This window comes from Drosophila teissieri, chromosome 3L (assembly GCF_016746235.2).
Source record: "Drosophila teissieri strain GT53w chromosome 3L, Prin_Dtei_1.1, whole genome shotgun sequence".
NCBI classification, from domain to species: domain Eukaryota; kingdom Metazoa; phylum Arthropoda; class Insecta; order Diptera; family Drosophilidae; genus Drosophila; species Drosophila teissieri.
Window position 1 is genome coordinate 11,650,803 of NC_053031.1, and position 16,376 is coordinate 11,667,178.

The following is a 16,376-nucleotide window of genomic DNA, read 5'->3' on the forward strand; positions in this document are numbered from 1 at the left end:
GCTGCATTCCTCTCCAATTAGCCCAGATCCCGGTGACTGTACCTGGAATCCAGAAGCACCTCAACCTCAACCACCACAACCCCAATCCAATAAGCAATCCTGAGCCGGAGTTCAATGGCCAGAGGGTGGGATTTTCTAAGGCAACGGCAACGGCAACAAGTCTGCCGCGCAGGACTGGATACAATTGCAGTTCGTTCAACCCGCGGAGGGGCCAAGGATGACGATGAGGATGAAGATGCGGCGAGGTGAGCACATGGGGCTGGCATCTATGGATCTATGCGACGGAAATGGACTAATTTTTCATGTTTTGAAATTGGATGACAGCGACAGGAGGACACACTTCCCGCGAAGCCCGACACGGCGACGCATGCGCAGAACGAAGTTCGTCGACCTCGCGTATCGCAGATACAAGATGCATCCGTGTACTAAGTAGTTATAGTTACGCACGGATTGTATTACACGATAGATGAACGCTTCGCTGGAACTGCGCTCAGCCGCTGGAATTTCGGTGATTTTTCCTAGCAACTGTTTCAATTTCCCGCTTTCCCCGTATTTATCTTTGCCCACTTTAATATCACTTCCACTTTCACCGTGCGACTCCAATTCTCGTTCTCGTTCCCCATGGCGTTTGAATGATTTGTGACACTTTCCTGATGACTTTTGATGGTCGGCCTGCGCACGAAATCCTCTTAATCTTCGGAGATTATTTGAGCACTCCCCGTTTTGATAAATTATTGTGGGAACCCCACATAAATTTCAGTAATTTTGGGGGCTGTTGCAATTGATATTATACAATTTATTATATAGTATGAATTGAGAATATGCCCTTTTCATGCAGATACGAAACCGTAGTGCCAACATTTAATATAGCTTAAATAAAAGTTTAAATTTAATTATTATTAACATAATGTGGAACAAAAACAGACTGCCATATGAATGTGGAAAGTGGCGCCATAAAAGTGTGTATTCTGTTCATTTAGTGAACTACGATCGTTGGTTGCTGGCCTGGCTAATAAAGGCTTGTGTCTTAGCTAAAGTGGATCGTGGTCTAAAAACGAAGAAGTTGTAACTCTCATTTTGAATGCTTATTCTCTTTAAAGAATTTGAATTTAAATTTGTTGACTACGCGAAAGAAACTGTAGGATCCCCATGAGTTCTTTCGATTTACGATAAACGGAGTATAACATACAAGTTATTATTATATAAATTCTAATGGGCATAAACCTGTTGTATCGAGCTCCTGATAATGTGTTCCTCATATTTTATGTCACCATTTGTTATAAGGTGCTGTTAGGGATTTGTATACCTGCTACTCGTTAAGTAAAAGGGTATATTCCTTCTGTTGAAAAGCATGTAACGCGAAGCTTTTCTTACCCCGGGTAACTCTATTTAAATCTACATCCATTAGAAAGTACAATGTTTATGGGTAGCAAAACAACAACCGTGTCGGTTAGTAAAACTGTATTTATTTATATACGTATCCTAAGAACTATTCTTAACATGATCGACTATGTCAGTTCGAATTCTATAAAATATGATAAGTTAATATGATATGGTCTGAAAATAATTATACATATTAATTTATGTAGTTAAAGCAATGCAGCGTGCCTTAATTTTGGGAAATCTAACAAATTGGTTTAGACAATCATAAACGCTCAGTCTCGCTGGTTGATCCATATCATAAGCTTACACGATTTATACAACAATTTTCAATGGCAGTATCTACAGTACTAAATGTAAACGTAGATTAATATTTACGAATTCTGAAATTTTGGGAACCAACTAAAATACTTTTTGAACATAGCTGTGGGGCAACTTAGTGTGCTACTTTACTTTAGATTACATGCTACAACTACTTAGGTCGATAACCACCTCAATCAGCTTAACCAAACGACTCAATGTGAGTCAGTCAAGGAACATTTTGCATCTGCATCGCTTTGGCGCAAAAAAAAATAAAACTTGTCTCTCGTTGTAACATTTTCCATAGTCAATAGATGGCACTTTTGGATATCGAAGATGAGGATCGCGGGGATTCCCTAGAACTTCTCGTCGTCGATATTGCTGCGGCAATTGTTCAGCGCCGATTGTCGTTTCATCGTTCCCGATTCGCAGTCGATGTAGGTTTTGGCCAGCACTTTGGGCGTATTATTTTGGTGCATGTTGTTTCGATTGAGGGTGCCATTGCCATTACCGTTGCCCAAGTTACTCGTCTTGGCCGGCATCCTGAAGCTGGACTGCCGTTTCGGTCGCTGATCGTAGTACTGCAAGCAAATAAGTTCATTAGCTGCCATCTCACACAGATTGCTTATGATTATACTTACATCCTTGGTGGGCAGACTGGAATACTGATTGGGATAGGTGTCGAAACTGGCCGTGGTCGTCGTGGTTTTGTTCAGTGCCTCCTCGGCACTGATCAGGAATCGTTTCTTGGTGAATCTGTAGGTGGCCAGGCAACAGGCCACAGTGAACAGCAGGCAAACGCAGATCACGATGGGCAGCGTGGCAGTTGAGGCAGTTTGTGTTTCTGCAGGTGTACAACGAATGAATAAGAAACTATAATTTCATTGGAATAAAAAAGACAAACTTACCCTCGCATTCGTTGGGCACACAGGCGGTCTTCTCGAACTCCGCACCACGGCATTCCATCGAGCCGGGCTGCTCCACCAGGCAGCGGCGATGTCGCAGTCGGATGCCATCGCTGGAGCAGCTGGACCACTCGCTCCAGGCGCTCCAACCCAGGAAATCTACGGGGGAAACCAATTAGAAACTCAGTATTGTCCAGCAAAATTGAAGTAATGATGACGCACCTTCGCAAGGCACCATTTCGCACTTCTGTTCCTCGAGAGCACGACCCTGGCAGAGTCTGTCGTGACCCGCCAGGCAACGACGTGTCCTCCGGCGCAGTCCCAGTCCGCAGGTCACCGAGCAGGCCGACCACTCCGACCAGCAGCCCCACTCGCCGTGCTCCACCTCGTTGTCCAGGCTATTGTTAGCCAGCTGTTCATCCGGCGGACAGGCGTGTATGTTGCACACTCGGCTCTGGCTGCCTCGACCTCGATGGCGTTGCTGGACTCCACCGCCGCAACTTACGCTGCACGGTGACCAGTCCGCCGCATCGGAGTCGGCAGCATCGTGATCACCCAGCCGCTGGCAGCTGCCATCCGCATTGCAATTGCGCGACTCCTCCTTGGCCTGGCCCACGCGGACGGAACTGGCATCCGGACTGGTGGCACGACAGTAGTACCTGTACCGCCGCTCCGTGTGCGATTCACTTGAGTTGCCGCTTCCGGCCACCGTTAGCCAGGGTGTCCACGCACTGAGTTTGCGCACCTCCTGACAGCTCTGCATGTTGCACTCCTCGTAGTCCAGCCGACAGCCCGGGCACTCCATGCCGCCATTGAGTGGCGCCGGATCGTTGCACTCGCGTCGCCGCATCCGGAAACCACCGCCGCACTGGGCGCTGCACTCGCTCCACTCGCCCCACGGCCCCCAGCCGCCATCCACGGACTGCGGCTTGGCCACCGGACACGGCGGCAAGTGGCGGCAGTACATCTCCGACTGCTCCGAGCCCACACAAGTGCGTCCGCCGAACGCCGGCCGCGGATTGCCACAGGTGCGTCGCCGGATCTTCACGGCAATGCCGCAGGTCTGGGAGCAGGGCGACCATGCTGACCACTCCGTCCATCCGCCGTGCTGCGTGCAGTTCGTCACTTGGGTGCTAAGATAAAGGAGTATTACATATAGGTCCTCTTACTCCCTCTAAAAGTTCTGCATACCTGATGCCCTCGCAGGTGGCGCCTCCATGCTGTGGCTGAGGATTGTTGCAGCTGCGCTGCCGGCACTGGCAATTGCTATCCGGCTGCTCGTGCTGCTGGCACACGGCCCAGGGACTCCAGGTGGACCAGCCGCCATCGATGGGGGCATTCAGCACCGGACAGGTGATCTGGGGCGCCTGATGCCAGTGCTGCAGTACAGAGGAGTCCGCTGGCTGGGGCATGCAACGCTCGACCAGTTCGTTCCAGCCGCAGTAGGGATCCATGGCATTGAGACAACTGGACTGCGACACATGGCGACTGCAGTGCTGGGCGGGTATCCGGGTGAGGGCCAGGTCGGTGCCCAGATACAGTGAATCGCTGACCTTCAGATAGGCCATATTCAGCAGGCTACTGCTTCCCGTATCGTCCGCCTGCCACAGTTCCACCAGACATGTCTGCACTCCATCGCCAGCGTACTTTACGGACAACTTCTTGATGTGATTCCCACTGCTGGCCACGAAGAGCACGTGCACCTGTTCCGTCTTTGTGTTGACAATGTCCAAGGCCAGGCGGCCGAACTGTTCCAGTTTGGAGTGATACAATGGCTCGGCCCCGACTGGCTGCACTGCCTCGTCCATCAGTTGATAGCGGGAGCTCTCCAGCCAGTGGCCAATACTACTCGTGCCGCACTGGAACTGACTCCGCTGATTCGTGTTGACCGTCTTCCAGGCCGCATCCGCGTGCTCCTGGTGCTTGAAGGGTCCATCGAATGCCGCGTTAATGGAGCTCAGGTTGTAGGCGCAAACCGCTGAGCCAAATATGCTGGATCTATAGGGTAAAAAGAAGATAATGTTAGTTAAAGGATATAGGAATGTATATGGGAATAACATGCCAGTACATACCCCGAAGTTCGGAAGGTGGCATAGAGAATGGACTCGGACTCGGCGTACGTCATGCCTTGGATCTCATCGAAGTAGTAAGGATATTCCCCAGGCAGCGAGCAATTGAGCCGCGCCTTCAGGAACGATGTCCAATTGTCCCGCAGCAACTGACCACTGCCGCCCACATCATTTTTGCACACCCTGGCTATTCTGGAGTAAATCACCTGAAAGTGCACAAATCTCTTAGCTCCGAAATAGCATTTGCTTGAATTCAAAGTAATCACTCACCTTGCCACAACTCATGTGCTCGGCGGCCGATTCGCGCAGCAGAAAGTAGACAAAGTTGCCAGCCTCGAAGCTTCCCACGAACTGGGCTCCACTCAGCCAGTTGTTGTTGTATTGCTTGGTGCGGAGGAAACGCTGGAAATTCGATAATAGAACCATTAGCAGTGTGGGCAGGGGTGTGGCTTTATGTATGTACTCAAGCTTACTCAATTTTACTTTATTGTTAGCCAAGTTGCTTAAAACAAGATATATATGCATCGAGGATCAGACTGTATAGTTAACAATTATTTTGTCTAGCTACGTTTGTTTCGGTGTTTAAGGAATACACATAACTCATACGCCGTGTGGGCTTGCAAAATTGATCCGGTTTTAAATAAACTATTTGGTTGCACATTAAATGATAATAGTATTTGTTTTAACCGAAATAAGTCGCTACTTAACTGAATGAATTACAATTATCACATTACAATATCACTCATCCGCAGTGTGGGACAATTTGGGGTACCCACCTTATTGGACTCCACGCCTGTGCGCAGGATGGCCACATCGCTGCCGGAGAAATCGGTGGCGCTGCCCACAAAGAGTTGGCCATCGGCCTGCAGCAGACTGGTGCTGTTCGCCTGCGGATGGAACGGACACTTGACCACGCCGCTGTCCACGCCAATGACGGTGAGGTTCTCCATCTGCAAGAAGCACAAAAGGGTTGGGGTAAATGGCGCGTCAGACTGGCGACTCCAAAGCGTTGGACACACGACTTGGTCGACTTGGACGACCACTCACCTGGCGCCACGAACAGCTCGGCTGGAAGGCGTTCGTCCCACACGCGTACAGCTGGTTCTCACCGTAGCTGTGGAGCACGCGCACATAGTTGCGACACCATCGCTCCGACTGGCCTTTTAACTGGCACATGGCGATCTCCGACGGCGTGGCCCCCCAGCTGGCCCGCTCCAGCGGCTCCAGGTCGAAAGACATGCGGTACAGGGTGTCCCTGCAAGGAATCGAATCAAATGTTACAGGTAATTAGTCAAAGTGTACAAAAAACTCTGGATACTAAGGTGCTTATTGGATCAATTCTCTTAGCTTTAATATAAACCTTATAGCCCAAGTAAAACTTAACTTTCTGCTAAATATTATTGCATACAGGACTCAGATTTCTTTCCCAATTTGCTTGCAGTGTAAGACCGTTGAAAAGCGACCGCTTGGCCAGCAATAACAGTTAGAGAGGCGGCCCACAATTGTTTACAAATAAGGCGGTCTCCGGCTCCAGCTTCAGTTACCACCCCCCTGTGCAGTTTTCCCCTGACCAACAGCTGTCATAATTTTGAACTGGTTGGCCGCCAGTGCATTGAACTGCAAGGCAAACAGGTAACAAAACTTGGCCCCGGCACAGTGGTCCCCACTCGCAGTGGACTTTATCATTCTAAAAATGCAATGGAAAAGCCTGGTAACTCACACAATTGTGGGCGATCTCGAAGGCTGAGAACTGAACATAACATTCAAACTGAGAAAACCAATATGTGTCGATAAGAAATCATAAAATGTAATCAAGTTGGACAGCTACTACATAAGATGAAAAATATATGGGTTTTCAAACGTAAAATACTTTACTTGCAATGATATATGCACAAAATTCTACATTTGCTTAATATTTCAGAACATTTATTTACTCTTCATGTTCTCTATCCTATATCATTTAAGTAACTTTTTAAAATTACCACTGTGCTTAGCTTGTTTTACTAATTATTCCAACACAACCACTGTGCTACGCGCTTTTGGCGAAACGAACACGAAGATCAATAGATCAAGTGCAACCATTTGGAGTGCGCGAGAAGCAATTGCTAAATGGTTACATCTCGAGTTGGACAGCGGCATTTTTCCAGCTAAGAGGTGGCTTTGGATGGCGATTGTGATTGGGATTGGGTTTTGGAATGCACAACTGCGAGAACAGAGATCGCAGATCGGAGAATGCCGCCGTGCTTGGGCTTGAGAAGGAATGCCGCCGACCGACCAACCGACCAGACGTCGCCAAAGAGCCGGGCTGGAAAAGAGATCACTGCCCACAGTCCGGCCATCTAATGGTCACTTGCGGCTGTTTAGCGGCCTTAGGATATAAATTGAATGCGGAGCTGCGCCGAGCAAGTACACTCGGAAAAAAGAGGTCTTCTATGATCATCGCTTTAAGCATACCAGTAAAGTTGTGTATCTTATACAGCTATATAGCATACACAAATCGAATTAAATAACCAAGAAACTAGATAGACTTAGATAAACTTACATAAATTCTTGTAAAATAAGCAAGTCTAGAAATTGCAGCTGGAGTTTCTGGGTATTTTAAAAATAAAACACATTTTATATGCATTACATATACATTTCTCCCAGTGCAGATACTGAATCGTCAGCCAGATCGCCCAATATCAATCATTCGGATTGCAGCTGCCGCAAGGCGCGTGGCACATCGGCCCCCGTGCCGTTGTAACTCAGGTAAATATGTATCTGAACATTTTTATATCTATATGTATATTATTCGCTCAGGTGTAACTCGAGCTCCACGCGATGCTTGTGCGTCTTAAGCGGTACGTGATGAGGTAATAAACACGCCAACTTTAGCGAAAAACGCAGCTCAGCCATCGGCAAACATCTTCGCCCTTCCCAAACATTCGAAGTGTGGACCCTAGAAAGCAGCTGTCAATATCTTGGGGATTGGCTAAGTGAAAAGGTGTATTTTTGGTGTTGGCAGATGCAAATATTATATGGCTTCCGTGGTTGCCACGCGCTGGAATTACTGCCTTTGATTAAGTGATAATTAATTGATCTGTCAAGATACTCGTACATTATACCTCTACTGCTAACTAAATTTAAAAGGTATAATGGAAAGAAGAACAATGCTTTTCCAGTTTATCCCCGACTTATATTATTTGAACCTTGTCTTCTACTTGTTTTGTACTTATTGGCCTTAAAGTATTAACAACTTTTCAAGGAACTGGCCGTTGATAGAGTGGTTTGTTTATAAGGTTACGTTAGCTGAAAACGTGTCAATATAGAAAGACTAGCAAATAGGCGTAAGTTTATAGTCCCATATAACTCGCAAAGTGCATTTGGAACCCAAGATTATAACTCGGCCTTATAGCTCTCTAACTTATAGCTCTCAGCCCCTTAAAAGCCCCTTTATCACTCGATGGGTGGATCTCAAGTGTTTGGAGGAGCATTTGAAAGCCTTTCGGCGAGGCGTTACCGGAAATCGTATAACCAACACTCCGCGACACTAATTCATTCGAATATCCATGTGAAAATGACACGACAAAAGCCGGGGAATGCCAATGAAAAAATGCTAAAAAAAAATAAATAAAAAACCAAAGCAAAAAGCATTTTGCTGGCACTGGCATGTCGTGTGTAAATCTCGCCTAGACTTACCGGCTGCGAAAATTAATTACCGCTGATTGTGCTCGTCACAGTGTGAAGTGCTTGGTAAGTTGAGTACAGCTGCACCTGCTATCAGTCCACAGAATAATCAATTAATCATAAATGCGCAATTTGTACAAAAGGCATTTTATGCTGCCACCAGGTTCTGGAAACTAAGTTGCCTTATCTTTTGAATCCAAATAATACGTAAGACATCACAACGATAAGTAATACATTATCAAGCAAAATAAGGACGTACTTTTAATGCCTTTGCACTTAGGAATAATGACAACATTGATTACATATTCAAAGAAAATCACTATTATAGTTATACTCTAACCTCTAACCGCAACTAATTATAAACAAGCGTGGCAAATTCCCAAACGTTCAGTTAATTTCAGCACGATTCCTGCATGCACTGTAAAATATGCCGCAAATATAAATGTTCAACAACTTCAAAGATACAAAGTTGCAGCATTCTTCGTTCTTCAATGGCTCTAGAAACTATCCAATTTTTTTTGCGTGTCTGACAAGTTCAATGCGCTGTTTTTTTCATTTCAGAGTAGGACCAACCACACACCGCGCAGTTCGCGATAAGCAACGGCCTTGTCAATTAGCATTGGCTTTCGAAAATGTACCCTATACCCCCCTCACCCCACACCCCATCTTCGCACTCATCATCAGCCGCCTCACCTGATTTTATCATTCGTTTCACCTGGCGGCAGCGAAAATTGCGCTTAGGTGTGAAAAAAGGGGCGATACACATGTACCGCTTTTCTTTCTGTTTTTTGTTTTCTATTTTTTTTTTATTACTATTTCAACTGTCGGTTCTAGTCGCAATCTTGTGTGCTGTTTTGGTTTGTTTGCCAAGTTGTTTAATTTGTATTTGTCATTATTCTTTGTCATTCGCTATCTCAATGGGGCGCGTGCGTGCAAATATGCCAAATTCGCACATGGCAACGGTCGGATGTTTGCCCACCCGATCGTCATATCTGGTATCTGCTGTACCTGCTCAAAGCTTGCCAGCTTCTCTTAGAAATTCTTAACATTTTTTCCATTTTTTAAGAGATGTTAACTTCTAGAGATCAAGAACTCTAGTGATTATACACATGAACATCAAAACAATGTCTATAAGATTACCTAATAAGTTTTAGGTATAATAATTTTACAAGAGTGCCTTCTTCCAGTGAGTTAAGTAGTTCAAGTTTACTAGATTGCAAAAATATAATGTGCCTTCTTCCAGTGAGATAAGTAGTTCAAGTTTACTAGATTGCGAAAATACAATATGAAAATCAATACAATCAGAGCTTAAAATTGTGTAATACTCAGGCAAAAAAGAAATAAAATAAAACTTCAAGAAAACCTATAAAATTGGGTAAACTGTAACGCTTTTAAGCTCGCCCTGACCCATTTGCATCACACCAACATAATGATCTACAATGCGAGTATCTCTGGAAGTCTCTTTCCGTATCGATATGGTCGAGTGTGTGCACCCCTGAGCATTCGCAATTGGCAATTCGCATATTTCGCACACCTTGCGACGCCGCCGACTTTTATTTGAGCGACAAGCGCGACAAGATAACAAAAAGGCCTCTTTGTAAGCGCAGTGGAGCAAGTGGAGTTGGGGGCTCCCCAACACCAAACACCAAACACCAGATACGGATACATATTCAGCTGGATCTGAGACTGCGACGGCGACTGCGAGCGAGACTGGGGCTATTAAAAATGCGGTGTCGCCGCCCGTCGCCTATTGCCAGTCATTTGGCCAAAGACTAACTACACCACAGCACTATGCCACATGTTGCACTATGCTGCCCAAGTGGCCGCCGGTGCGCCAGGTGCGTGGGCGTCCTGTCCGCCGCTCCACTGGCGGCATATCTCGCTGGCCGGGCTTAAATGGGTTACTTGTAATTAAAAATGCCATTGCACTGGCCGCCACTAATCTCGGCTAAAACTGCAGCGCTTACAGGCAAGCTTCTTAAAGCGTAGTTTTACAACTTTAGTTAGTAAATAATAAAATAGCTATTACACATAAGTTCTATAAAAATATATATGATATATTCATAGGTTTAAGAAGATAGAAACTACAAGGTGTTGAAGAATGTCTTGTAATCTGTATTCTACTTATAGAAATACAGCATGTTTCTTCTTAGGCAGGTATGACTGTGCCACTTTTATGAGCTCTGCCTACGCTACCGCATTCCTGGCTCTCGATCTCAATCCGCGTTCGAATAGCTTTGTGTCAGTCTGGAGCCGCTCAAGAGGTTTTTAATAGCAATATGCAAAATGTTTGCCAACAGTTCGCAGAACGCCCTGCCCCCCCCCCCCCCCCCCCCCCTCTCCACACCCCTCTACATACGCCCCTGCCTTCGAGGGGGCTGGTGCAACACGGTTTGATTAATTTTGATTTCAATTTCGGCATCCGTGTGCTCCAGTAGCCGTCGAGTTGACGCGACTGTCACAGGTGCATTTTTGTATCTTGTAGTTCGGAGATTGAGTTGCAAGTAATTGGCGCAGTTTGGGTGGTTCCTAACCAACGATCAGGCTGATTTATTATATATAAACTACAACTTTGCTGTTAGACTTGAAGTAAACTAGGAGTAAAACATATTTAATATTTAATATGGTACAGTCAAACACTGCACAGCTATTGAAATAGAATCGCTGACAAGGCATTGTCCACTCCACGATATTCGAGTGGAAAAACAATATTATGGATAATGCACAACACACGAAAACAATTTCCTTGTTTATACAACATTTGGTTTGGCCATATGTATAAACATTTCAAATGCTTCCCAGCAGGTCATTTGCATGCTCCATTTGCGACAGGCCACAACACAAAATACACCGCTTAGGCGACCCCTCCGAAAAATAATACCTACATATAAAAATATGTAGTTAGCTCACAAGAAAAAAAGGTTTCTGCTCAAAGGCAAGCGAACGAAAGCGAAAACACAACGCAATATTATTTTAATGCAGTCTATATCAAATTTCGGCCAGTTGCATGGGACACTGCGAACCACTGAGATACACTGAGAAGCAAGTGTGTTTTAACAGATTGAAAACTGCATAAGAAAATATCTGGGTTATCTCTTGTACCTTCCAATTTTAATTAAAGATAAATATGAATATAATTAGTGGCTTTAAAATTTGTAGTTGCATTTTTCTCAGTGTGCCTACATCCCGCTCCATTTTTCCTGTTCATGACAGAAAATTACGCGACGGTTACCACCAACCAACGAAGTTGCCTCGTCACTCGTCATGGGACACGGGCAAAAGACTCGAGGAGTCCCATATCCAAGTCCCATATCCAAGTCCCATATCCATGCCCATTCCAGTCCCGATTCCATGCCCATTCCACTCTCGATTCCAATCCCCCATTCCCATTTTCCAGAGCACAGTCCGTCCCCGTCAACAGGCGACTGGCAGTAATCCGATCTTGCAGTCGTGTCAAGTGTGCTGCAGTCCAGATACAAGGAGCATGCACTCACCAGCACATCTGCACAGCAAATACACCGCACAGATACAGCTACAGCTACAGCTACAGCTACAGCTACAGATACAGATACAGATACTATAGAGTACGTGCATACATAGTACCACTACCAGTTCTTTGGCAATTGCCCATCTAAACCACAGAAATCATAAAAACCATTGTAGTTTAGATGTGTTCGGGTGGATTGCCACAATTAAAATGCGGTCTGCGATTAGAGATGGTTTACGTTGCGGCAACTTCGAGGGTCATTCGGTGGCTTTCGACTTGCGGGTCTTCAAAGTGAGCTCCATACTCCTATTTTATTCGAAGGAAGCCTTATCAAAACCGCTTAAGCACGTATGATGGCTAACCTCAGGTGGTTTACTAGAGATTAGCACTGAAATTGGTAAAGCACCAAAACCACCTTGTTGTACTTATCTCGTACCAAAATAAATCGCGACGCGCAATCTAAAGTTGAGTTTGATTTCAGATTGTAATATGACTATGTTGTATATTGTAAAATGGATTTCAGATTGTAATATGCCTATAGTGTATACTGAAAAATGGTATTAATTTGTATATTCAGCAATTATTACTAGACTAAATTGAATAAACATAATATTAGCTGGACTTCTTGATGTTCTTTTGCTAAAACGTAAGCCAACAGTACTGATTGATACCAGTCACTAAGTAATACTTGTGTCAATCAAGATAGTGCTTTAAACGCATATTTGTAATCAAGCCCCACTAACTTTCACATACTATAAGTTTATCTTTCATCGGCCAGCTCAAAGTATTGGGCACAGTCTCGAGGCAAAAAGGTAAAAGAAATCCCAGAGGCTGCTGCAATCTAAAAACCCGTCTAGTCCCTTTGGCCAGTTGGCTCTAGCAACTAAGCCCACACATTATAAAAATAAATTACGTTTTATGTGGTTAATAAAGCCCACTTGCCTATCTGGCCGCCTACTTACAGGCAGCCCAATAATTCCCCCTATATGGAGCAACTGCCCTTCGCTACAAACGGTTTTATTTTCTGTATTTTTTATAATATCAGGCCGCACTCTTATCATTATGCCATAATTCAGAGGTTGGTAAATACAAGAGTAACGAAAATATGGTCGAAGTGAAAATCGTAGGCAATAAAGAATAGAAAAAGGCAACTGAAACTGAAACTGAAAGGTATGACAAATGATTGACGACAAGGGAGCTTGATAAACGACTTCCCTTCTTCGGGCAGCAATGGGTTAAGGTGGGTTTATCAACATGACGACACTATGGACATATAGACATATGCGTCCATGTGTGTACCTTATCGGGTTTTTCCGCTGGAGTTGGAGTTGGGAAGGTGGAGAGGTGTCGCATCCATATCTATGCGAAGCAGAAACAAACAAACTTCAAGACGCGTAAATGAAAAGCAAACTACAAGAACCAAGTAACGCGGCTAAAGAGCCAGATACTTTTGTATCTCGTAGCGCGTACATTAAATTGCTCAACAAATAAATGGAGTACACCACTTCGCTCTCGGCCCTGCAATATTATTTGGTTACCTTTTCGGTTTTTTTATTTTTCCTTTCCCTCTTTTCTTAATTTTTTTTATTCGTTTTTTACACTCAATTATCTTTATTTATTCCCTTGCGCACAGCAGGTACTTGAGATAAGTTCTCATCGAGGGTTTTTTTCGTGGAGCTTCGTTGATATGTAAAAACTCTTTGGTATACCAATGCGTGCACTTTCATTTTTATACACTGCTGTATATGTTTTTTGTTTAATTTTTTTTATTAGCTTGCGTAATACGCTAAAAGGCAGATGAAGAACATTATCAGTATACGTTTTTACGTACGCATTGCATTTGTTTATTTTCTTCGGATCGTTGAGTTTTACGTAATGTCTTTCTGCTGATAACCCAAAGTTAACAAACGCTTAGTGGAGATTTATTTTCGGGGGAGTTTTCCCTTTCCATTTGTTATCGCTATCAATGTCCAAAATAATGACCCACTTATCGGTGCGACTAATTAAAAAGTGAGTCCTACACAGCAGTATCTTTAAGATTTTGACGCAACCGGAAAAATAAAAGCAGTCATAATGACTAGGTACACGGCTTAACCGTGACTCAATTGGCCGGAAACAAAATCTATAATAACTATAATAACAATAGGCTCCTGGGGTTTACCTGGCGCCGACGATCACTTGGTTCCTGGCCACGTCGAACAGCATTTCCGAATACCAAGTCGTTTCGGGATCGTAAAATCGTTTGGCCGTCGACATTAAATCTGTAAAGAAGAAACATTGCTGTAAGAACGAATTTACACAACCTTCAAATTCTATAAACACATACTAAGCATTTGCAATAAGCTACAACAATATGCAATCTTATGGCAAACTTACTATAAAATGTTGGCAGTTGAAGCATTACAATACCCATTAAATATTACCCATTTTCTTCGCGTTTTTTTAACTGATTTATCGGTAAAGCATATATTTTGCAATTTCGAAGTCTCTTACTTTTCATGGATAAACAAAAAGTTTCCGCGAAATTTAATATTTATCTTGAGGTGAAAATACGCTATACAAAAACTGAAATCATTGTCAACAAAGCGCAGAGCTGAGTTCGCATTTTAGGACGGACTTCAAGATACATTCCAGTGCAAAAATCACATAAAAAAGAGCAAATATTTAAACAAAATGCAAAACACGAAGCTTTTTCTGATTAAAAGCACCAGATACACGGATGTATTGGGGTGTCATAAAAGCGGTTTTGTTGGGGAACTCGGTTAAATCGAGATCATTGTTGACATGCCCGGCAAATACAAACAGTTGGCCAGATGATGGGTGTATTCGGATTCGGAATCGGAATCGGAATGGCACCTGTTGATTGAAATGCACATTACGCAATCGAGTGCAGACTCTCGGAAGCACTTAGAACTTTGACAGACATCCATATCAACCCAATTTACAGTAGCCCCCACTTCAAGTGGCCAGCTTGATTGATTGCCGTGCAATTGACACAGTTTCGAGTTGTTTTTTGATAATACCCCACTTCGGGAAACCCACCTTGATATGAGATGTATCGCGAATCGTTTTCCAGCAACTCCAAATTCGATTCCGTCTTGTAACCACCACTGCCCATCGAGGGCTGTGGGCCTTCTAGGGTTAAGAGCGATAGAGTCAGTAGAAGCCACAGTTGGCTGGGCATTTTGGGAAGTTTCAGTATTAACATGCTGCAAAGAAGGAAAAAGAAGTGGTAAATTGTGTTCTAGATATAAACCTACATACATTTGTATAAATCTACAATACATTTTTAGCTGATTATCTACTTTTAAAAGATCTTTCCTCAACTTTTTGATCTTAGCTTAATTATTTTGCACTGTATTATTTATCCACTTTTAAATTAGGAAATCTAACTTCTTAAGTTCAACAAATTTTTATAAAAATTCATTATAGAATATATTGTTTTTAAAATAAGTTAAAATTATTTTTTCACTTCTTTTGGCTAAATTCTAATAAAATGATGTTACTAATCAACAAAACCTTGGGTTAAATAAACCTCATCAAGCTAATGATTATTACTCTCCAGATCAGTAATAACTTTCTGTGGCTTTATTTTACACTTCCTCAAAAAATATTACAAGAATTGTAAACAGCAAAAAATGTCGATTACAGATTACAGATAGTTCAAACTTACTTCATTTAGTGTCACGTTTCGTGCAAAATAAGAGACTACAATTTATTCCATTCAACTTTTGCGGCAAACAGATTGTAAAAGACTGTTGGTGAATTGTATAATATAGGCATGTGCCTGATAAGCAGGGGAGAATGGAGTAAAGCGCGTGTTTCTGATACTTCAGATGATCAGATCGTATCTGCGATCCACCGATAGGTTCACTTTGCACACAACACTCACAATATTTTCAATTTGCCATACGATTTTCGTATTATTTTCGGGAAATTTTCAGAAGAAAGGCGCATTGGCTGCCCATTGGCTTGAGTGGAAATGGAGTTGGGTTAAAAACATTGACAAAAGACACAGATAGACACAGCAACAACAACACGGTCGACGAATATAGCGAGACGGGTTTTTTCTTCTGCCTCACGATATCCTACTCTTGTCTTGTGATTATTCAGATACGAGTTATAGGGACGCGCATGCCCGACCGATCGGCGAAGTTCACCGCGCAAAGAGTCGCAAGAAACTGAACCATGGATTCGGATTCGGGTTCGGATTCAGAGACGGAGTCAGCCGATATTGCGCGAAGAGAGCGAGACAGAGAGGCGAATGAAACGAAAACAAAAACGTAAAAACGAAGCACGAAGCACGACGAAGCACGAACGCAGAGGAAAGAAAAACGCTGAGGCAAAGCGAAGAGAACAGGCTGAAACGCCGACGCATAACCGGCTTGAAGAGTGCACTCGGAAAAATTGTGGCATAGAATATTAAAATGGAAAAAATATACAAAATTATATAAAAATAGATAATTACTGTAAATAATTATAAAAATATTTGTAAGTAAATACTTAAGTAAATAATGTTGAAGTACTATCTATTGTAGCATAAGTTTAAAACTTTTGTCAACAACGTAA

General features: G+C 43.6%; 1 protein-coding gene across 1 annotated transcript; it reads right to left on the bottom strand.

The window, feature by feature from the left end:
- Positions 1-1,472: 1,472 nt before the first annotated feature.
- On the bottom strand, positions 1,473-15,980 carry LOC122615706 (semaphorin-5A). Its single transcript, XM_043790762.1, has 12 exons — positions 15,481-15,980; positions 14,850-15,016; positions 13,969-14,068; positions 5,702-5,909; positions 5,431-5,604; positions 4,925-5,056; positions 4,658-4,860; positions 3,777-4,583; positions 2,808-3,718; positions 2,589-2,744; positions 2,322-2,524; positions 1,473-2,261 (listed from the first exon to the last, which is right to left on the bottom strand). The coding sequence occupies exons 1-12, from the start codon at positions 15,483-15,485 to the stop codon at positions 2,037-2,039; spliced, it is 3,291 nt and encodes a 1,096-aa protein (XP_043646697.1). The 5' UTR covers positions 15,486-15,980; the 3' UTR covers positions 1,473-2,036.
- Positions 15,981-16,376: the final 396 nt, after the last annotated feature.

What these genes read in the sequence shown, in the direction of transcription:
- LOC122615706 (XM_043790762.1), bottom strand. An exon ending in CAGGCGTGGAGTCCAATAAG is followed by an intron (nt 5,057 to 5,430) that starts GTGGGTACCCCA and finishes TCGAATTTCCAG; the next exon opens with CGTTTCCTCCGCACCAAGCA. An exon ending in TGTGCCCAACGAATGCGAGG is followed by an intron (nt 2,525 to 2,588) that starts GTAAGTTTGTCT and finishes GTACACCTGCAG; the next exon opens with AAACACAAACTGCCTCAACT.